The following is a 25278-nucleotide window of genomic DNA, read 5'->3' as shown; positions in this document are numbered from 1 at the left end:
GCAAGACGACCCAGTGCGAAACATGCACGACCAAGCCTAGAGCACATGCCGTCTATATGATGGTCCCATGTGAGACCGCTATCAATCTGGAAACCTAGTAGTTTCGCCGATTGTACCATTTGTAACGCAGTTTGTTCAGCATTGACTGAGTACGACGGTGGTGCCGTGCCGTTGAGCTGGAATGAGAGGTAACACGTTTTGTCTCTATTCAAGGCCAAGCCGTTCTGCCGAAACCATGCCTCAAGCCTCCGTACTACGGAGTTTAATTTGCATTCCAGTTCTCGTGTGGTCGGCGCAGTGACTATGGCCGCCACGTCGTCAGCATACATGTAAATCTCCGCATCGGATATTGCAGTAGGCAGGTCATTGAGTAGTAGACTAAACAATGTATTCGACAGACACGAGCCCTGTGGTACGCCGATCTCATTCGCCATCTAAACTCATATCGGACAGGGCACGAGAAAGTATTAAATGTGTTCGCGGAAATTCCACAAAATTTACTGTGACATCAACAGTGGGAGCAAAATACCTGTCAAGTTTATCGCGGTGAGAGCAGTATGTGCCTAAATTGTGTATGAAAGAGAATATAAGTGTAAACTACAATAAGTAGTAGTATGATGGACTTAAGTGAGCTGTGGCATTGTATATACTACTAGCATACTAAGTACATACTTATTAGATATTAGTACATAAATAATGGTTCTCCAGTGTACCTCTCAAATATGTGCGTACCTAATTAAGGTCCTACCTTAATTTAAAGAAAAAAAAATAAAGAATTAAACGCAAAAAAATCATTAGATTAAACCATGTTTTATTATTTATTATATGTTTCTACTCTACATTTATCAGGCTTAAGTAATGATATATATGTAGACCCAATTCAGACCCTTCTACGGCTTATATAAGCCATAAACTCTGAAGGAAGTTCGATTCAGCGGCGATAACCTTCACTTTGAGAAGGGAAGAAATAGTATATTAAAGATTTTTTTAGGTCAGTAGAAGAATCGTGTCGGGAAAATTTCTTCTAATATGTTCATAAAAGTACTGTAATGTACATTGCCTAGGTTCTTCAACTTCATTTTCATATTAAATAGCACACTCATTTTTATAGATATACTATAAGTGGTACAGTCTATTTATAAAATAGGCCCATAGATAAATTAAGGAAAAACTATTGTATTCAATTAAATAAATAAATAAATATTTGGGACACCTACACAGATCAACTTAGCCACAAACTAAGCAAAGCTTGTACTATGGGTGCTAAGCGACGAAATACATACTTAAATAGATAAATACATACTTATATACATACAAAACATCCATGACTCAGGAACAATTATCTGTGCTCATCACACAAATAAATGCCCTTACCGGGATTCGAACCCAGGACCGCGGCTCAGCAGGCAGAGTCACTACCGACTGAGCCAGGCCGGTCGTCAAAAGTGGCCCGTAAGACTTCAATGGCTTCAATGGTTTATTGTTGAATTATTTGTACTTATTAGCTCATTTGTTCCCCGGATTACCCGTAGGTTCAGTAAAGCATTCAGGCATCTCTATTTTTCGGGTCACCGCCTGACCCTTTGAGATTAATCAATCATGTAATTATGATGCGTGATGAGCCAAGTTCACTCAGACCTTCCCTCGGCTCACAATAAGTTACTTACTTTGATGATCTTTATTAAGCCTCATTAATCCAGCTAAGTATATTAGATGTGATATACTCGTAATACTTATCTTTGTAGGTATCTTATTCATGTTATACATTAGCTTATAAATTCTTGGTACCTAACTAAATTTAACATCGGGTTTGGATCCTACGGAGGGATCAAATCCTCTTTGTTCCATGCCACTGGATATTCCACAGCTGAACAATTTTACAGCTGAATTGAATAGTTTTCAATCGGATATCCTCGTGTTTAAGATTAACACGAATATTTCGTTTAAGTTGTAATTCGGGTTAATGATGAGATAATCTACCTCTATGTCTGTTTCTGTAAATCATCAACAAGCCTGAGAGTTCTAATATTAAGTACCTACTGATTTATTTTGGTTTAAAATTATTTTGTATTATTATCTTTTTATATACAGTGAAACCTGGATAAGTGAGACTTCAAGGGACGACAAAATTTATCTCACTTAAAGAGGTATTCCACTTATTCAGGGTCTCAGACAAGCATAATAAAATGTCTGTCTCATTTACAGAGGGTATCACTAATAGAGGCCAGAATAGAGGGTATGCCAGTAATAGAGGTGATAAGGTGTTTTGCATATAGTTATTATTAGTTGCACACTACTTAAAAGAAAAGGTAAATAAGCATTGTATTTAAAATATAAGACTAGAGTCTTATATTACGTTAGAACGTCATTGTGTCTTAAAACTTTTATAGGTATATTATGAAAGTATTTTTTTTATATTTTTATGTAAATTATCGTGATTTTAGTTTTAATTACTTAAAATAACCAAGAAAACCCTTAAATTCATCTGAACACAAAAAGGATCAATCGCGTAATTTAAAGATAGGCTAAGAATTATTAAAAATATGGAAGTAGATTTTCAATGAAGTCCAAGTTACAGAGGTCATAGATTGACTGTGTCTCAGATACAGAGGTAAATTTTTATAAAATTCTTAACAAACAATTAAGTTCATATACATTTCAAATATAGTCTCAGTAACAGAGGTAAAATACACACTCTGTCTCACTAATAGAGGGAAATGTGACTATAAAATCGAAAAAGCTAATCTCACTTATAGAGGTCTGTTTTGTCTCACTAATAGAGGTAAATCGGTGCGAAAGTGTCGGGACCACACCTTGGGTCCCAACTAAAGAGGTTTCTCACTTATCCAGGTCCCACTTAACCAGGTTTCACTGTAATTCCAGCGAGAGCCAACGAAACATACTTACGAGGTTTTATCACTTTGAGTTGCAGGCGTCCATAGGTTACGGTGACCGCTTTCCATCAGGCGGGCCGTACGCTTGTTTGCCACCGACGTAGTATAAAAAAATAAAAAGCCTTATAAAAAGCAATCAAACGTGAAATGGGCTAAAAAAAACAATATAGAGACAAATAGAGCTCGCATTTCCCACTTTATTACCTTGGAAATACGTACTCGTATTTCAAAGGAATTCTCCAATATTCTTAAGATACAAACTCAAACGTTTAATCAGCAAATAGGCCTCAGGGGAGCCTTTACACTTCAAGTTATGATATCCCAACATTTATTAATTACAAATTTTAGACATAATACCGAGACGTTTTATAATCAAATGTGTATATATTAGTAGTAGTAGTCTTTATTGTACGATTAATAACAAAAAACACAGTATTTGCAGTAAAGGACAGTACAAAGGGGAACTTATCCCTTTCAGGGATTTCTTCCAGTTAACCTTTGAGTGATTGAGGGGATAAAAAGAGATGAGGGTGACAAATGCAGCAACATGTACAACACAAGGTAACAGAAAGACAAATAATTAAATAAATACACATATAATTTATGGGAATTAAATAAACAAATATTAAGTAAAAAAAAAACGAATGGAGAAGTTACACTAAAAATGGGAAAAGAACAATTGGGAATTTAAATAAGTCAGACATTGAGACAATGAGACAACACGACTCGTAACCGGTCGCTTAGATTAGCAATCAGATAGCCACAGATTTTTCAATCTCGACTTGAGCGATTTATGCAACGAATTTAACCAACGCTACTTACCTCTGTCCATCTGCTTGTGTAGTGTTGACATCATGGCTAGTGTTCTTAGCGTCAGGGTGCGAGAATGAGTCGAGCAGCGATGAATCAGCGATGCGCACGATCAGAATGTCTCCACTTTGAATGTCTGCCGAGCCTTCCCAAGACACCACGACCGGGGGACAATCATCTCCGCCCACGCAATCCTCCGTCATCTACAACAAACCGATTAATGTTAGCTCTGTTTTCTTTTGGTCTTATTTTATCTAGGTAACCATGCTCATATAACTCAATTTACTCATACTTACTCCCCTAATCCGTAACTAGGGTTACGACAATTAAATCAACAACATCTTTGATTTTCTCTATCCCATCCAGGAATTATTTTTATTCTAAATGAAACACGTTTAATAAGCAAATTAAATTACCAGTAAAATAATATTACGAAAAAACACGTTCATATTTTAAAAAAATCAAAATTAATTCTGTTCTTTCAATAAAATCAATTTATACAACCGTTAATCACTAAAATGTCTATATATTGCTTACTATATGAATTTCAGTCTGGCCATTCAGCCGCCGAAGCAGTGCGTAATATATGTCAGCGTGTTGCTCCTGAAGTTGTGTCTGAGGCCACGGCGAAACGATGGTTCCAGCGGTTTCGTAGTGGCGACTTTTCATTATCAGATCAACCTAAGTCTGGTCGACCGGTGAAGATTGATGTAGCCAAATTAAAAACCTTAATTGAAGGAGATCCGAGGCTAACGAGTCGTACTCTTGCTACCGAGTTAGGCTGCTCTCATGTCACCATAGAAACACATTTACACGAGTTGGGAAAAAACTACAAATACAGTGTTTGGATACCGCACGAACTTGATAGAGATCAACTAAACCGCCGTGCCGATATCTGCATACAACTTCTGTCTTTTCGCCGCACATTCAACTGGTTGGACCATCTTATCACTGGAAATGAAAAATGGGTCTTATATATAAATCACACACGCAAACGTTAGTGGCTAGCTCCAAACGAAAAAGGAATAGATAATCACCACACGACAATCTAGCCAAGCTTTAGGGTTAAATTTTTTGGCATTTGATGAGTTGATAAACGCTAATAACTACCTTGAATTAAAATATTGCAGATCTCAAAAAAAATATTAACTTTCACCCTTATAAGTGGCAGTGTCAAGAACCCCGACTCATTCAGGCTACATTTGACTTCATACCGCCTCATGTGTCTCGCACAGAGACCGCACGCGAGTGACAAAGTCACACACATTAATTATCACGATGGCCTTTGTGGGAGCGTACAGTGAAATGACTGCTTTATTTGCTTAAAAACATTTAGGGATGCTTCAAAGAGATTCATTTATACTTGGTACCTACTGACATGACCCTTTAGGTACTAGCAAAATTTAAATGAAAAGATCCAAAGACACGTTAGGAGTAGGTAATTACCTAATATATTGTTGCAAAACATAACAGTAGAGTTTATTTAATATTAGCTAAAATGCGTAATCACTAAATACGTTTTTAACCGACTTCAAAAAAGGAGGAGGTTCTCAATTCGACTGAATGTTTTTTTTTTTTTTTTTTTTTTTTTTTTTTTTTGTATGTATGTTACTCGATATCTCCGAGGATCGTGGACCGATTTTCAAAATTTTTTTTTGATCGAACGGGTATAACCCCGAGATGGTTCCATTGGCACCAAGTCGGGGTCTGATGATGGGATCTTGGAGAAATCGAGGGAACTCTTCAAATGTTATAGGCACATGTAATGTTCTTAGTGTATTTTTCAAAGGTACACCAGTATTTACGCCTGATGCTAATAATTTTATGTGGCTGAGCTGATGATGGAAGGTCAACTCCTCAACGGTTAGGAGTTAATGGATAATTCTTTCACTACTGTACATATATTCGGAGTGATACATATAATATCACTAGGAACCACTAAAAATCAACAAATAAATTAACTTTTTAACAAAAAATAAAACCGCCTTCAAAAAAAGCGTGTTACAAAACACGGAGAAACTAAAAAGCCAAAAATAATAAACCTTCGAATTCAGATTTCTTATCGGATTGCAATAATCTAAACATCCAAATTATAAACAAACAAATCAATTATTTTTGGAGTCGGGGCCAGCCTGCGTATGGTTGGGTGGGGCAAACAGGAAATAGCAAGGTGACGAACAGGTCTGGTACCGACTACAAAAATAATTGATTTGTTTATAATTTGGATGTTTAGATTATTGCAATCCGATAAGAAATCTGAATTCGAAGGTTTATTATTTTTGGCTTTTTAGTTTCTCCGTGTTTTGTAACACGCTTTTTTTGAAGGCGGTTTTATTTTTTGTTAAAAAGTTAATTTATAGTGAGAGATAGGTACAAAAAGCTGAATATTGCTTGATTCTTTATAAAAATAAAGTAATTTCATAGGTCGAAGCGTAAGATACTGTAGGTAAGTACGTCACTGGTGTCGGATTTTCCCCAGTAACTATTGCTTATAACCTAACTTCCCGTTCACTAACCCGGTCCGGAAAATGTGTACTATATTGATGATGGCACGTTGCTTCACTTCCAAAACCAAGAAAACATTTGTCTCGCGTTTTGTTCAGATTTTTGTTGACATTTGGACCACGGGTTTATGATGAAATATCTTAAATATTTCCGCGCTCTGTAAAATAAAATAATTGCTCAACGGAAATTAACATGAGCTCATCAGTCTGTAACGAAAAGTTTTCACAAAAATATTGAAATTATGGATAATATGTAGGAAACTAAATTAATACATTTACATTATTAATATTTGACTAAACAGGTACCTACGTACAACGGTAATTTTCAGTGCTTACGTCGTCGTAAGCCATGCTAATTTTGTCAATTTAAACTTACGCATTTACCTACGTACAGAAACAGGTAATATCTCCGCCTAGATGACGGTACTATTGTGTCGATAAATCACCCGTCATAAAGAATAATTCGAAGCCATTTCATGAATACCCCGCCTGGAGTTCACTTATCACTCTCACGCGTAATTTAATTCATTTATATATTAATTTCCTTTCATCCTCCATTAATATTCGGATATTTTTCAGACTCAGCCATTTATTACGAGTAAACGATTAACTACGTCAATTAATATCGTTGCGCTTAATCGCATACGCATTTTTCTGAGAATTTGAGAATTCACCTATATGTATCAAAATTTATCCACAAAGTGGTATCATCCCGAAATGTACTTACAAGTAAACAAATGATTCACGGAATAAATAATTAGCTTTCAGTAATTTTATTTTTTTACTTAGTTTACCTACCTGCATTTCATTTTTAATAAAGTTAATCGTAATTAAATAAATTGATTTAGTTAAAAGTAGGAGCCAAACAATTGATTTTCGTCTAAAAGTGTGTAAAAGTTATCTATCTCGTAAAGGCCTAGACAGGGTCGCAACTTGCAAAGTAAATAAAATTATGGATCAAACGCGTATCATCCTAAGTAAGGGTTAAAAGGGATCCTTATTATTGAATGATCTTGCTACCCTATTTCTATTTCACAACACAATACAGTTATGATCGGAAATTGTGAATAAGTGGGCAATCCTTCCTGAACCAACTCATAAATAATTTCGGGGCCGAAATAGAGAGATCCAAAGTTTTTGTTGTACCATACAACATATTTTTAGTTTATGAAATTCGACAGATGATGGCGCGTCGGTGTGTAGATACTTACCTAAAAGTAATTGAATACCTTTGCTTGGCTATTTCAATATACCTATCTGATCGCGTTCTAAGGTCACGTGCAATAATATGTTTTTCACCACACCAACTGGTAAAGGCTTTCTTTGCTATTCGAAAACAGATAGCAACATGCATTTTATCCACAAGGGGGCAAAGTAATTTCATACGAATTTCAAACTCGATGTCTTAATCTGGCTGCTAGATTTTACCTATTAATTATGATTTTGAATCATAAATATTGAATAAATTGATGAATTTCATTTATTTTGATGTTTTATAGTCAATATTTTGTTCGTGTTGGTGTGGTGAAAAATTTTGTGTTTCACTCGGTGGCAAAGTTTGTTTAACCTTCGTGCCTTGATACCCTCGCAACGCTCAAGATTCCACTTTTTGAACCACTCGCTACGCTCGCGGTTCAATTTTGGAATCTTTCGCTTGCTCGGGTATCAATATTGGCACGTGCGGTTAAACAACTACTTTGCCCCCTTGTAAAACAAATAACTATTATCAAGAAGGTCGCAAATAATACAGCTGTCTTGACCGATCTAAGTTGTAGAGCCATAAGATCGCGTCATATATTTTGCGACTTCCGAAGAATCGTATGGTTCTGGTGTTTAATTCCTTTGTTGAAAGTAAAAATCTGAAAAGCTTGTTGTGAAATTAAGTTTCCAAAATACAAACACGATTTTATTTTCCCTGTAATATTTAGTATAAAACCAGTATTTCCTAAAATTTTCATAATGTTTCGTAGGTAAAGTTAGGAAAAGGGGGGGGCGGTATTTTTTTTACATTTTCCTCCAAAATTATTTTTTTTTTTTTCACAACAAAAAAATATTAAAAATTGTTTATTTACGTTCAATTTGAGCTCTTTCTAACGATACCCCACTTGATCTAGTAACTTGAAATTTACAGGCCAAATTAACATTTTGGCCATTTTCTACCAAAATTTAAATTTTTCCCCTCCGTGGTTCAACTATAGAATCCTTTTACTTGCTCGTTTTTCAATTCCACACTCGGCGTTAAAATACAACTTTGCCCCTTGTATAACAAATAACTATTAAAAAAATTATACTTTCTACATGTAGAGGTTTACTATGTTAACAACTATTCCAAATTTCCAGTTGATTAGCAATAGAAGTTCTCGAGATATTTAGTAATGTGACAGACGGACAGAGTCGCACCATAAGGGTTCCTGTTGTACCTTTTTGGTACGGAACCCTAAAAAGGTGTAATTAACTGGATGACTGGAACAAAAACTCGACAGTCGACATCTTATAGGATACTTATTATCGTTGAAATGAATGATCGTTAAGAGGTGTCCAGGGAAATTCTTGGAACAAAACTTTTGACTTCATCACTTTAACAAAATTAACTAGTTAGCTAAAATATAAATATTAAAATAAAACATATTTTGTGACAAATAATATTTTAAAAAAATCCTTATTTTTAACAAAACGGTAAAGTCATGTAGCAGGGCTTCCACGAATTCAATTTTATTGGCACAATGTTCACGCTGGAGCAGTTAACAAACCGAATACTGAATATAAATGTAATAAGAAACTTTTCGCCTTAGCCAAAATCAAATCAAATTGTACCTACCAACGGAATTGCCCCGAGGCTACCACGCTCAACCAATAAAAGCTGTCTTTATAGTGATAATACTTCCTTAGAATCGATTTGCGTCCGCTGTTCAGCTTAGTTAATATGTATAGTCCATCGTTGTCTGGACTAACATACTTAGGTACAATATATGTATTTTCCCCTCACTAGCTCGGAAACACGTGTTTCGTCCTTTAATACCAGCGGGTAAAAACGCATTTTATCCACTAGTGGGTAAAGTAATTTGACCTTGAATAAAGTCAAATTATCTGCTTTAAAGTTGATAAAAGTAGGTGAATCTAGTAATAAAGATGATTTACCACCTGTGGAACTACTGGAAGCAGTGATAAACGTATTTTGTGCGTTGTAGTTTCCTCGCTATAGTGAGGGGAAAAGTTTTGTGTTACACTCGGGTGCAAATGTATTTTACTTCTCGTGTGTTAAAAAACTCGCAAGTTCAGGATTCTATTCTCGAACCACTCGCTTCGCTCGTGGTTCAACTATAGAATCCTTTCACTTGCTAGTTTTTCAATTCCACACTCGGCGTAAAAATACAACTTTGCCCCCTTGTATAACAAATAACTATTAACATAAAAATCAATGGTTTAAAAGGTTAGTAGGAATAAGTATCTGTTTCCAAACCGACTATTTACAAACTTGAGAATTTTTCATCACATATGGCATTTATTTACTCCTCGATCAATTGATAATTTCATTGACGAAAGTCAAAACCTCAAAGTGTTTTTGAAAGTCGTCCTATTTTAATTCACTATACATTGTATAAAATTTGCTGTCAGTGAGTTGTGTGACCCAGATAACAGTTGTGAAATTGTATATATGTGTGACCCGTTGGTTTAATTTATCTTAGTAAAGGTGTTTGTTACGGGTTGGGGCATATAATATATGATTCCCTTAACAACTAATGCTAAAGTTTCACTGTTCCATCGTTAAACAACGAAACCAGGTAAAAGGGGTTGTTTTGGGTTCGGCAAAACTATTCTACTACATATTACCCTGCCTGCTGCGCCGCGGTCCCGGGTTCGAATCCCGGTAAGGGCATTTATTAGTGTGATGAGCACAGATATTTGTTCCTGAGTCATGGATGTTTTCTATGTATATAAGTATTTATATATTATATATATCGTTGTCTGAGTACCCACAGCACAAGCCTTCTTGAGCTTACCGTGGGCCTCAGTCAATCTGTGTAAGAATGTCCTATAATATATATATTTTTTTTTTATTACCGTGCAAACGTTTCATTTTGCAAATGTGATTTAAATTGTTGTTCAACTTAAAGGTTTGAAATGAACCTTAAGTATACTCGTTTATTTAGGCAATGTTGTTTTTTTACTGAAAAAATATTTCTCTTTATCATTATAACTTAATTAAGAAAATTAGATCACGGATACAAAGGACTAAGGCGAGATCGAACACACAAACCATACAATTCGTCAGAAGAAGGAAAGGAGGAAAGGGGAAAAAGCTTTTTTGCTTCCACGATTTAAGAGACTCGTTGAGCTCTGTTCATTACTTTCTTTTAAGGAAAATCTTGTTCTTATTTATACGTTCTCCAAGATTGCGAACATTGTGGAAGGACACCAAAAACTTATTTATGTTTATGTTCACATGTACTTGTGTATTGTATTTACCCCAGCTATATCGAACAAAATATCTACGTGTTGCTTCCGTGTTTTTTTTTAAATATTTATCTGAAGAAAAATCCCGGTAATAAAATATAGCTAGGTAAACAAACAAACAATCAGATATGTATTGAAAAAATATAATTCAAAATGTATACCTGATTTTGAAACGTAGTAAACAGGTCCTAGTTTCCAAACCGCCTTCCAAATCTCAAGGTCTCAATATGTTTGTTCCTCGATATCTCCGTCGTTACTGGACCGATTTTGAAAAAATTTTTTTTTTATTGAATGTATATGCATACAGATTGGTTTCATTTTTCTCAGAACCCAGTTTTGGTGATGGGATCCTGGAGAAATCGAGGGAACTCCTCAAATCTGAAAGGCATACATATAGTGATTTTTGAGTTTTTAAAGGAACAGCATGCATTTACGTACGGAACAGTGACATTTGGTGCAGTGGAACTCATGATGGTCAGAATGGAACTTCTCAAATCTGAACGGCACACTTATAGTGACTTTGCTATTTTTATAAGAACAGCATGCACTTACGTCCAGGAAACAAACATTAAAAAATATACAGACGAATATAACATAATCCAACATTTGAAAGTATTTATCACCAGAACCCCAAAGGAAGGCGGTTTTTTTTCTTAAAAATTATAAAGTATAGTAATTAATATACCTAGTCGGTTATGTTAATAAGTGATCTATAGTGCCTTATAAACATCGTGCCTAGCTTACCTACCTATTGATTGAAAACGGTACCTTTGGTTGAAAACATCGTACATATAGGAATATAATATATGATACGTTTTCAATTGGTTCTTCCCCGAAAATAAAACCTTGCTCCATTCGGAATTATTTGGCTATTCGGAACAGCAAGTATGGCAGGAAGTATATTGGACCGTCGATATTAATTTAATACGGATGGATAAAATTGCATTTCGATGCTTTTGAGCTCAAAGGGAATTTGAGAAAATATGTTCAGGTACAGACGATCATTTCCTCTGGTAGCCATTGTTAATAAAGTCACACAATAAATAAGTAGGTACTTTTATGTAGCTCACATTGGGACACAATTCAACTTTTTTGGTGACACGTCGTCGCGTCATAAGACTCATAAGTAGCGCGCGACTATAAATAAGTACTCAATGGTAATTCAAACTTTTTTTAGGTACTTATTTAGAAAGTTGATATGATACCGAGATCAGCAAAATGTTTTGTAGCGTATGTCGTGAGTACACATGTAAATTTAGAACATATCCTATCTGGTAAAAGCGAAGATCTTCTGAGTTTTAATGGCACCTTTATTATTTCAAAGCTGTAATAGGTACATATTAAATTGAGCACGATATAAATACTTGGATATAAATACTTTAGAATTTACAGATGTAGTGCGAAAAGAGTTGCCTTCGTATTGTTACGGAAACGTACGAACGTGTCATGCTATTTCAGTCAGTACAAGATGTACTGACATTGACTGAACTAGCATGACAAATACGAACGTTTCCGAAGGAAACCCTTTTCGCACTACATTTGTAATGTATTTTGGGAAAATGTATAAAATTGCAGTGCTCAACTACTAGTTAAAAAGTAAAACCTCTCAGATATGTGATAAAACTGGATAAAACTCAGTAACTTACCGTGATCGGTAGATTGAGCTCATGCGTCTCGTTGCCCCGCCAAAGCCGCGACTCCCGCGGCAGCACGGGCAGATCGCAATCTATGGCCCCGAGGCGCTCCTGCAGCCGGCCCGCGGAATGCACCCCCCCTACACTTGAACCAGTGTTTAACTTCGGCTTCCTTGCACTTTTTACTACGGCTTTTGTGCTCAGGTGTACTTGAGTCGTTGAATAGCTAGTCGTGGTCCGCCTGGCACTATTCGCTTTTGTTGTTTTACGGTTCGCCTTTGTAGTTGGAGATGCAGTAGTACTCGCTTCAGCCGGCTCTAATGGTTTTAAAGTTGCGTTTGTCGGTTGAATATGAATTGTTGTCTGAGTGGGCTCAACGCTAGTCGACGTGGTATGTAACGCAATGGGCGATGTGCTGAGCAACGTGCTAAGCAACGTACCGTTTTCAGTCGGTTTCACAGTCGATTTACATAAACACACTTCTACTGAACTTAATATTATCAGTGCGACCAATATACCGGGTGCCATAAGTGTTTGGACACGAGCATTGCGTCTCCGACCATCCATGATGCTAAAACTTATTATTTGACTTTTATAAATTTGGCACAAGTTAGATTATGTTCTAGTGGCTCTGCTCTCAAGGCTGTGTTAATCCTGTTGACAAAGAAAGCAATATCATGAAAACTTGAAGGAATCGTTCTATTGTTCTGAAAAATCCCACGAAACGAAATTAATTTATAATTGGGTTAAAATCTGAGGGTACGTCCTTTGTTCTAATGAAGGACTTTTAAAAAAAGGTGTATTTCAGGTATCCCCGAATCCCAAGTGATGCGATATACAAGTGGTCTCTTGCGAAAATATCTATAATTGGACAGCTGTAGAGTCCTCGCCTAAAGAGTGCGACCCTCTTTACAGCACGAGTGCAGCTCTCTGATACACTTTATTTATCTCGCTTCAGCAATGCTTTTGTAGCAAACCCCTCATTACTACACCTACATACTTTGTTAACCCAGCTACCGAAAAGAATCTAATTAGGGTTTTAAAGATTTGAATTTCAAATAAAATTTACAGAAAATATTAAAAACATATTGTACAATTGTACATTTCAGCTAAATTACAGAAGGTATTTAACATGACAAACATTTATCTATTTATCTAACAAGTATCTACTGTACCTACTTAAATATACAACAATAAGATACTTACGTAACAATTCATACAGAACTCTTTCAGTCACGTTTCAGCCGTTTCTAAGAAGTTGAAAAACAATTCACATAGTTGATAATCGTCAAACGAAAATCATGTTGTCATTTTTTATTTCACAATTTACGCTAAGAAACGTTATTTTATAAGAAGCACTGTTAAATATAGTCCGTTTAGAACCCATAAAATTGTAATGGGGCAAGTTGGTGCGGTTAAAATGAGTAATTTGGATGGGATTAGGTAGTGTTTTGGCAAGAAGTTGTCGCGGCGCAGGGCGGGCGGCTCGGTGCGCCGCAGCCTCCGCGACACTGAGGGCAGCCGCCGCCGCCGCCCGCCGCGCCCGCTCCGCCCGCCACCCTCGCCTGCACCCTCATGCCTGTATCTTTGCTTAATTTTACTCCATGCTTGAAATACCAACGAATCCCCGACGTGTCAAGATTTAATGTGGGTGTCTATTTTTAACTTAAAGGACTCTTTAAATAGCAATGTTCGCAACTAAGTTTTAGGTTGTCGTCCGTCTGGGTCTAAATGAGGTGATGGCTCATTGTTGGATCAGCGTGATGCGAGTGACAAACGAGGTCCGTCTCGGGGGGCTCCGCGGCGGGACCGGCCTGTAAACATCGTGTGGGCTACCTGCCGGCGGCCTGCTGCCCACCGAGTATTTATTGCGTTACATTCCTCGGATGCCGCACCTAACACAATCCAATATCGTGTGGGCAGATTGAAAATATTTTTCCGCTAACGCTCATAAAACCTCGCTGAAATGAACATTGTTGCTCGTATTAAAGTATAAATATGAATGTGAATCGCTCCGGTTTGCCGGCAAGTTCGTATAACTTTAACTTCAATAAAAAATTGCTACTTATATACTTAAACATTTTTAATGCATACTAGGTATTTTAATAGAAATAAGACTGCAGTCAACTACAATCAATCATACATGTTTGTTATATTTTTCTATGACATTGATCTATATTATTTTGTTTCTTATTTCCGATATCGTTTTAATCAAAATCACGGAGATAATTTTCATAGCACAGTCACCAGTTAAGGACTGAACTGGTAAATAATAAAAAAAAAAAAAAATTATCTCGACAGAATATTTAAAATATCCGAATCCAAACAATTAATTCAATCAATACCTATTCACAAAGATATTGAAGCAATAAGTGCAAATACCTACCTATACTAACTTACATATTTATAAAACATATAAACTAAATAAATCATACTGAAAAAACAGCATATTAATAGTTCCATCATCATAGAAAAGGGCAAAGCTATTTATATTATGGCGCCTCATAAGCATAAGTAAGTAGGTGTGCAATATATTTAGATCTGAATACCACCTCGCACGCAATATTTAACGTCCCGTCGCTTTTTATATGGTAACTTGCGGCCATTACTTTTTGCTTGCCAATTTTAAGGTTTAGGTAGTTAGTTTTGAGCAATAGAAGTAGGTAGTAGGTGTTAAATGAAGGAATCGTTGAGCTCTAAGGCTCAACTGAATGCTAGGTAGAAGCGGAACGTGGCTGGCCATGTTTGCCGAATGCTGGACGACTTGTCAAGATAGGTATGGGTGGGCTTAAAAACCTCACGTCACGAGTCAAATCGAGTTGGCAGACCTGATTGACAATGGAGAGAAAACTTGAACTCCTTTTTGAAAAGCTTATCAGATTTAGGACTTAAGGCTGTGGAATTTTCATTCAGTTTCCGTACAGAATGTCGAGACGTCGCTCTACAGTTTCGATAGTTCTGTAGTTCGCACCTGTCATTCCGTACGTTTGAAAAAAGAGTGAACAGAGAATATAGAGAAACTAGGAATTTGGTAAGTACCATCATAAAAGGGTTATTAATGGTATGCAGCAACGGCACGGCATGGAGCACAATATTTTCTTTGTGCAAAATAAAAAACCGGCCAAGTGCTAGTCGGACTCGCCTTCAAACTACCTAGTTAAAATAACCTCAGGTTTTCATATAACTCTAATGACTTGACTAGAAGACAAAAGTATAGGTACTAATGAGCATTATTGTGTATAGCGCCATCTCTCGGTGAATTCGCTAACTAATTTGCGCCACCTGTATACTATGTTGGTTTTTCAGGGATAATTCTTTATAATGTTAACCGATTTAAACAGTTTTTACTTTATTGGAAAGAAGACGGTTTACATAACATCTCGTATTAATTTGAAGTACGATATATATTCGCAAGGGTGGGTAAATTGAAAGTAAAAATATGAAAAGTTTTTTGTGAATAAAAAAAGATGTTTCCAAGATACAAACACGATTATATTTTTCCTGTAATATTTAGCATAAAACCAATGTTTCCTAAAATTTTCATAATTTTTAGTTGGTAAACTTCGGAGATAAGGGGGGGTAGGGTTGCAAAAAAACGGTTTTTTTTTTTAACTTGAAAAAAAAACATGAAAAAAAAACCGTGAATAAAAACAGTTTTTTTTTCTGGATCATGTTTTTTTTCTAAAGTACGAAATCTCAAAATTTGCAAAGCAATTAATACTTTTATACGGTTTTTTAGACTTAATGGTAACTGTTAAACACATTTAATCAAATAATTTTAATTTCTGGTCTTATATAAGTCACATTTACGAAATCTGTAGTTGGTAGTTATCACTATTTACTGTTAGCAACACCACCACCTCTCCGCGTTGCACGCCGCATCGGGGATTTCCCAATAAACGTTTGTATACTGAATGTTAATCGAATTAAAATGTACGTTATTATAATTGAAGCACGTTACAACTCACGAAAAACCGTTATTGTCGAATTATTTGTTCATCTGAAAAAAAAAACCATATTTAGAAAAAAAATTCAAAATTCTGAAAAAAAAACATTTTTATTTTTTTCTATTTGCAACCCTAAGGGGGGGGGCGGTATTTTTTTTACATTTTCCTTCAAAATTCTTTTTTTTTCTACAACAAATAAATTAAAAAAAAATTGGTTGTCTGTAAAGTCGGTTTATGGACGGTAGTTTAACGTGATAACGTCAAACATTACAGTAGTATAGACAGGGGCGGTCAGAGTATAGCAAAAGGGGCCCGATTCTGGGACTTTTTTCACGTTTTTTTGTTCTTATTTGAAATAATGCATTAAAATAAGCATCTTTTATAAATTAAAGTTTTTTTTAAAACCTAATAATTTAGGAGTCAAGAGTGGTTCAAAGTTGCAAAATTTTCCCGTAGCATTACTAAGGCGCTAGAGACAGAAAGCGATATCGACGCGTAAGCGGCGTAAGCGGGGCTCCTATTCTGTGCAGTTTGGCCTTCGGCCGTTTGAAGATACCTAACGAACCTAACCTATACCTATATAAAAGTCGTCATTTTGAATCCTAGACCGTTTGCGAGACACGCGTTAATTTTATTTTCCCCTCACTAGCTCGGAAACACGTGTTTTGTCCTTTAATACCAGCGGGTAAAAACGCATTTTATCCACTAGTGGGTAAAGTAATTTGACCTTGAATAAAGTCAAATTAACTGCTTTAAAATTGATAAGAGTAGGTGAATATAGTAATAAAGATGATTTACCACCTGTGGAACTACTGGAAGCAGTGATAAACGCATTTTTTGCGTTGTAGTTTCCTTGCTATAGTGCGAGGAAAAGTTTTGTGTTACACTCGGGTGCAAATGTATTTTACTTCTCGTGTGTTAAAAAACTCGCAAGTTCAGGATTCTATTCTCGAACCACTCGCTTCGCTCGTGGTTCAACTATAGAATCCTTTCACTTGCTCGTTTTTCAATTCCACACTCGGCGTTAAAATACAACTTTGCCCCTTGTATAACAAATAACTATAAAGTGCTAGTGCCATTTACTAATCTTAGAACCCTAATATCTCAGTAAATATTAATGGAAAAGAAAAAGTTTATATAACAAAACATCCTTATTTAAACGTGTTCTATATGATTTATCACTATTAACATAGGTTATATTGGTAAAAAAAATCATAAATTTTCCAAGTCTCTGGTGCCTTAGTAAATACTATGGGAAAATTCGCAACTTCGTACTGCTCTAACTCCTAAATAAGTAGGTTTTTAAAGCAACTTCATTATATAAAAGATACTTATTTTAATGCAACCTTTCATGTTTTTAAATTATAAACACGCAAAAATAATAAATGAAAATTTTAACAAAAATTTTCTGTCCTAAAATCGGGCCCCTTTTGCTTATACCCCAACCTAACCGTCCATACACAAACCACTTGCTCTTGCTTGGTGGCCTTGAGGAACGGGACAATGACGTCACCTTTTTCGGGCATGCAGCCCGTAGTAACGAGTTATTAGACGTTATCACGTCAAAATAGTTTATTTACGTTTAATTTGCGCTCTTTCTAACGATACCCCACTTGACCTAGTAACTTGAAATTTACAGTTTGCCCCCCATTCATTTTGGCCATTTTCTACAATTAAAATTCATAAATAAAAACAAATTATACTTTCTATTTGTAGAGGTTTACAATGTTCACAACATTCCAAATTTCAAGTTGATAGCATTAGTAGTTCTCGAGATATTTAGGAATGTGACAGACGGACAGACAGAAGGACAGAATCGCACCATAAGGATTCCTGTTTATACCTTTTTGGTACGGAACCCTAAAAATGGGGAGTGACATAAATAAATATCGTAAATAACTATATACGCTTAAGTAGTTAAATTTACTCTGATATCGTTAAAAAAACTCATTAGAAACCTGAGTACCTACGTTCTACTCCTACGTTATTATGTATACGCTCAAACCTTACACTAAACATAAAGACAGGATTCCAAAAAGTTCAAAACCGATACGTTAGCAAATCAAACACGTAGAACTCGAACACGATCAAACTAAAACACGCTCAGGTATATAAACTACTCGTGCCGTATTTACTGTTGCTAATGACTTTAGTGTTAATCTCGGCTTCGACTTCGCCTACGGCCGTAGCCGGAGGTTGGTGAGATTGCAAGTTAATCCAATGCCTACGAGATTAAATATGTGCTTCACTGGAATTATGCTAAGGTAAAAGACGGTAACTAGTTAAGTCGTATCGTTGGTATAGGGTGTTCCTGGGGGCCGATTTTTGAGTCTCATTGTCACTAAAATACCCGTTGAAAACGGTGAATTGCCTATTATTTTCAGTGACAATTTTCTGAATTCGAACGCCGTGAGACTCAAAAATCGGCCCCCTGTTCCTAACTTTTTTTGCCTATGGACGAAACTTTCAGAAAGGTTATATTATAATCCAATCCAAAAAGAAAACCTACCCATTATTACTTCTATCAAGACCATCTAACTCACAGTGTACACAATCAGCATATCAGTGAAAAGCTTTTTTCGCACGCTATGTGAACTGAGAACTAAACCTTGTGCGAATGCTACGTCATATAGACTGACACGTGATACTTTTCTCACAACTACCTATCTATTGTAGGTTTATTATTTTATTATGCTTACTCCTGCACTTTTAGATTAACTAATAAACTCTGAATGTGCTGAATTATTATGCGTATAAAGGTAAAAATAAACAGATAACGATGCGGCCCATTGCACTTCCATTGGTTAATGAACTCTACCGATTGCCCGTCATCCTGTAGGTATACCGTAGCGACTATATAGTAGGTACCTACAAGAGGCATTTAGAGTAAACGCCAGTGCGATCTTATTTCATTAATAATCAGCAGCTCACCTCTGGGAGCTTAGCTAACTGGGATTACGGCGCTTCTTATTACCCCGTAATAACAGTGTAGCGTGAGACGCGATTAATAATGCTAGGGACTGCTCCTACTCATTAACATTTACAAGCTCCAAATAATACATAATTGAAATATGAAAATAAAAACAATTTTCAATGTTATAAAAGAGAAAGTAATTTAAATTTTAATGCTGCCTTATGTTACCTCGAATAATTTGAATGACTTGTAGGTAAAATTTAGTTAGCTCATGTAAATATTTAACAACAGGCGCTGATTGACTGCCTACATTTGCGAATAATATCACGGATGATTTGGTAGGTATAATGATAGCTCCTTATTATATGTAGGTATTCATAACGGATTTCATTCAATTATTTGTATTTTATAAGTATGTATAATGATAAAAATACTTAGTATAAAATGAAAAAAGGAAATGTCAATATTTGCACATAATGTGTCCTACCCAGTAAGCCCACTTAACTAAGACAATGTAATCGTGTGACCCTACGTGTGACCCTTAGCGCAAGTTGTGTTAGACGTGTGCTATACGTACGTCAAAGTTTGTATACTTTGTATGCAGTGACAGCTACCTGAACCTCAAACTCATAGCTGTTCAGTAATAACTGGGCGTCTAACTAGAAAACTTTACTCACAAACCTCATTATTACTGTTGCCTATAAATATATCGGTTACGTCCTAAACTTGCGCGATCTTTCATCAGGTAGAGTAGAGGTAGCTTACATGAAATGAAATAAGTAGGTATTAAGTAATTCGATTTACTTTCGCGGACGCTTGTCTGCGTCTTACGGCTATCGGTGGAGTGGATTCCATTGCTTGTATAGGTATAAATAATTCATACCAGTACGTAATTTACTTATATGACTGTTACGAGGTCGAGTAGCGCCGCGCGGGCTGTGATGGGAACAGCAATAGGAGCTGGTTATTATTCCCGACGCGAATGTGGATCCAGATCCAGCGGGGGTCAGGATAGGGCCCTGAGCCATGGACTAGACCTGGAATCTGACACCTGGGACTATAAATAAAACAACATCCGTCTAGCGTTAACTTCATTATGTGTAGGTATAGGTCGGCATTTTACATACGTTTTAAACGCAAACATCAGAGACATTATCTTTATGATTGTTAAGGGTTCCTCTCACCGCACAAACTTACCTACACTTACCCAGAGCCCATTTTTCGGTAAGCGACAGAAATATACGAACAAAGCCTGGCAACGCGCCATCCGCTGACGCTGCCACTATCCCCGCCCGACAAAACAGCCTATGGACAGCACCATCACACACGTTTAGCCCCTTTTAAACTGCGATAAAGCCTTATCGCCGTATGAATCCGCGCCGTCAATGCCTCGCTTCACTTTCCTCGTCACCGTTTACCGCTGCCAGCGGTGCACGCCACATTGTCTGTTTCTGCAATAATGCCCGGCTTACTATGTGAGCTCCGGCAATTTCGTCAAATGGAAACTTATGGAGATTTCAGTCGTCTCCCCCCAATTTGTCGCGCGCTGTAAAAGCACTCATGTTTGTATTAATGAAACAATGAAAGTTTTACGTCGTAGATAAAATGTTGATATGCTTTATTAGCTCTCTTTCTAGTTTCATGAAAGACCTCTACAATAAAATACATTTTGTATTTTCTATTTGTGTTTTGTAATTTAGGTTTCATTTGCTTGTGAATCTGTTTTGCGGAACAAATCCGGACTAATTTAAAGAAATTCTCGTCACGTACCTGTTAACTAGGGTGTATTTAGACGTGGATAACATTTAAAATAATATTAGATAAAGTTAAAATCAGTATTACCTACTTCATATTTAAATAAATATGCGCGAACAATCAATATTACATTTTTTACTCGTTGTTAAGTTGTTCTTAAGTTGTACCACTTTCGTTCTTTCGTACTTAAGTTGTACCACTTGTACCTACCAACATATCTATAATAGGGAACTTGACTGTAGTTAAAATATTTTATACCATGCACGAAATAAAGCATCCAATAATTATAAGAAAAAATGTACAGAAGTTATTTTTTAGTCCAATTTCTATTTAATAAGTCAGGTAGAAATATATAAAGTAACTGAGTTCACCGTGACGTCACTCAATTCGATTTCATATACCTAAATTCCATATTTTAGCAAGTCGTTCAAATTCGTTTTGACAGTTCTTAAAAAGAAGCTGATTTGACTAGGATGCAAGTAGCCTATTTCGCGATTTGTCGCACATCCAGAAAAATCGTTTCCTTATTTTGTCGGTAGTGATCTCCAGTTGTGTTGTTCGAATAAGGCCGTATCAAAATTACACTAATTAGACTCAACGCATTCAAAATTACACTAATTAGACAAAGACATCCTTTATCCAGGCTCTACATGCTACGGCGTAGCGCTACGAAATTCACAACAGAAAATATTTAAGTCCACTCAACAGTTATCTTATCTATCCAACTTCGCATAAACTTTATTCATTAGCGCATTGCAGATTAAATTAGCAAATTGTGGAATCACCGCAGCGCCAGCAGTGCGTTATGCAATGAAACGCATTTATTTCTACTGTCAGCTGGATTAAATTATGGAAATGCCTAATGGTCGTTACGCCACAGTAGATTTATACTGGGCGGGAATTTCATGACTTGCCGTGAGGTGAATACCTACTAAAATATTATGTAGGTTATCCCCAACAATATGGAATTTGACTGTAGTTAAAATAAAATACTTTATACCATGCACGAAATAAAGCATCAGACAATTATAAGAAAAACATGGACAAGTTATTTTTAAAACCAATTTCTATTTAATAGACTTATTAAAAATTTTACCTGACTAGGTATAAATATATAAAATAACTGAGTTGACCGTGACGTCACTCAATTCGATTTCATATAAACTCCATATTAGCAATTCGTTCAAATTCGTTTTAACAGTTCTTAAAAAGAAGCTGATTTGACTAGTAAGTAGTAAGCAAGTAGCCTATTGTGTTTATGGAGCCAACGCAGAAATACAATAAACGTAATTGCCTGTCAGTAACATCATCGTCGAATCTCAAAATGTAGGTACCTCCCTAAGTAATAGTACTAGTTCTTCGGTTTCAGTTTAGGTGTCGTAGTAAAATACATCCAAAATGATCTAAATTTACCCGAACATCTAATTATCAAAAATTAATCCTATACTGATCTCTTCTCGCGATTTTATCCATGTAGAAATTGTTACAGTTACATGAGTAGGTAGGTACGAGTACAAGTAGAACTCGATATCGGCGCGTGATCTTGAACACTAATACCTAGGTAATCAAGAAAGCTTCAGCCGAAAATAGGTTACTGTTTATAATCTCACTGTGATTACCCTATCACGATCTACTTCAGTCCGTGGTCATATCTTACCTTTTTTGTTGAAGACGCTCCCCTCCTATAATTCTTTGTTTCGTGACTATTCTACTTACTGAGACAGAATAAGATAAGCGTATCGCGCGACCTGAACCCTTGAGCACGAACCGAGGTCACCCAACTATCACTTCTATCTAGTTCTAGCGATCGATCCGCTACTACATCACACTCGTGGGACTGGCTATAATAAAATATAAAATTCTGTTAAAATTTTATCAACATAAAGTACTTATTTCGAGAGATGGGCTGAATTATCGGCATCGGTAATTATTCAATAAGTAATATTTGGCATATTCGACGAGATTCCCAATATTCGTAATCGAGAACATATTTTATCGACAAAGTTCGGTAGATACGTGTTTGCTGTAACACTGTAAAAGCTCCTTCAGAACTTTCAAGTTTCACAGTAATATATCCCCCCATCGGACTACGTTTTCCTGCTTTCATTAAAGTCATGATTAAAGCCACGTTTATCCATAAAATGTTTAGGTAAATAGTGTTGTATTTAGTCTTGTTGCTTTTTAACTTTTAGCTGCAATTGTGACTGAAGTTTCGTATGATTTATCACAATGATATATTATGTACAGCTGAACGAGAATAATTCACTGTGGTAATATTCTGTATGGTAGGCTCAGAACCATATTTTCGCACTCGGCAAACTCCATATTAGGGTGGAGCGAAAAAAACACTTTACTGGAATTAGCAAACCTAATAGTTATCAATCAATGACTCTTAGTCTATGAAGCCTTTGTACGAATTTTCAGCTTTTTAAATCAACATCTTCAGCCTCCGCATTGGGTTTGAAATTTTTAAATCTGATACAAACCTGAAAATTCAACTTTCAGATAAAAAATAAATTTCGGCAATATTATGTTTAGTATATGTTATTGATACATATCATTATAAGAAACTACTAAAAGTTGCGAAAATAGCGTCAAAAATCGCCAAAGTTAGCCTAGTTTCAGTACATTGGCCAAAATAGCCGCTAAAATACTGAAAATTGGCGATTTTTAACGCTATTTTCGCAACTCTTGGTAGTTTCTTGTAATAATATGTATCAATAATGTATACTGAAGATAATACTGCCGAAAAACATTTTTTATCTGAAAGTAGAATTTTCAGGTTTGTATGAGATTTTCAAAATTTCAAACCTAATGCGAAGGTCGAAGATGTTGATTTAAAAAGCTGAAAATTTGCACAAAGGTTTCATAGACTATGTGCGTTTTCACATGATCCGATCCGATATCGGATGTCGGACCGATATCCCATACATTACAGGCGCCATCTTGGATTTTTTCCATTGAAATCCTTCCGACATCCGATACCGGATCGGTTAATGTGAAAACGGACTAAGGGTCATTGATTGATAACTATTAGGTTTTCTAATTCCAGAAAACTGTTTTAGTGAGGGGAAAAGTTTTGTGTTACCACACCTCGGACACTGGCGATTAAATATCTGAAAGAGGCGCGTTCCTAGCACACAGTCTAAGCCCGTGTAGGTGAACGCGTACTATGCTTGTATGAGTGACATATGACAGGTCGACTGTTCGCGTTTTTGACAGACGGTAACTGTGAGGTAACCGAGAGAGGGTGGGCGGCACTTTCAGCGGGGAGCGGGAGTGGCCATACTGTATGATAATACTCTTTATTATACTGTGGTGTTACACTCGGGTGCAAATGTATTTTACTTCTAGTGTGTTAAAAAACTCGCTAGTTCAGGATTCTATTCTCGAACCACTCGCTTCGCTCGTGGTTCAACTATAGAATCCTTTCACTTGGTCGTTTTTCAATTCCACACTCGGCGTTAAAATACAACTTTGCCCCCTTGTATAACAAGTAACTATTTTCGCTCCATACATTTCGCTCTACTCCATATTCGGCCCATCTCTACTTATTTCAGTTTTTGTACAAGTAATAGCTACTCTCTTGCCATACATATGTTGGTGTTAGCAATTTGTCTTGAAGAAACTTTAGAGACCATTTATAAGTATGTTATGATGACTAAGTACAACAATTTCTAGAAAAATTGAACGAGACGAACTAAAAGTGGCTCACGAAGTTTACATAAGTCTAGGAAAAATTAAATTAAAAACTAAAATAATTTGTTAAAAATAGTTTTTAACCGTTCCGATACTGTATATTTTTTATATAATTTGGCCGTGTCTTTTGGAATCAGTTAAGTTTTGGATATCTTATTTAAGGTCATACACCATAAGTTATAACTTTATAACCAATTTCTAGAATATCTACGCTATTGTGAAGCGCGCAGAACCATCAGAAAACACGATCTAAAAACACTTCATTCAAAATTGAACAGTTTACAAAACGTTAACATTTTCTAAGAAGTGGTCTTACGTCAGCCCGCGCTGTGGAGGCACAGAGCAATCAAAACGGTTTGCTTTCAAGCGCTCGCTTCATTTCAGCGCTGCATTTAGATCAATGAAAACATACGGCCACAATAGGCGACCCATTTTTCTCACTACGGCGGCACTCTAGCGACGCCTATTGAAATCTATATGAGACAACCAATAATAAAAATAAATACTACGTCTACTCTTTTCCTTATTAGTTGTATTCTATATTCCCACAGAGATTGGGTATGTATCTCAAACAAATAAACACTGTTTTTTAATTTAGATCTAGTCAGGGGGAAACTAACAATGTGGGTAAGCTACTAAGATAATTACGAAAACTACATATTCTAA

General features: G+C 36.1%; 1 protein-coding gene across 1 annotated transcript in view; it reads right to left on the bottom strand.

Moving 5' to 3' along the window:
• LOC125225779 (delta and Notch-like epidermal growth factor-related receptor) overlaps nucleotides 1-13787 on the bottom strand; it is a 72573-nt gene extending 58786 nt beyond the window's left edge. The window contains exons 1-3 of the mRNA XM_048129630.1: nucleotides 13504-13787; nucleotides 12310-12951; nucleotides 3717-3907 (exon numbers count right to left, since the gene is read on the bottom strand). Of these exons, the coding sequence (XP_047985587.1) occupies nucleotides 3717-3907; nucleotides 12310-12864 (746 nt within the window). The 5' untranslated portion in view covers nucleotides 12865-12951; nucleotides 13504-13787. The remainder of the gene's footprint in view (nucleotides 1-3716; nucleotides 3908-12309; nucleotides 12952-13503) is intronic.
• Between the last annotated feature and the right edge of the window lie 11491 nt (nucleotides 13788-25278).

The sequence above is a fragment of the Leguminivora glycinivorella genome, chromosome 4, assembly GCF_023078275.1.
Source record: "Leguminivora glycinivorella isolate SPB_JAAS2020 chromosome 4, LegGlyc_1.1, whole genome shotgun sequence".
NCBI classification, from domain to species: domain Eukaryota; kingdom Metazoa; phylum Arthropoda; class Insecta; order Lepidoptera; family Tortricidae; genus Leguminivora; species Leguminivora glycinivorella.
The sequence above is the reverse complement of the archived record's forward strand: the minus strand, read 5'-3'. Positions and strand labels throughout refer to the sequence as shown.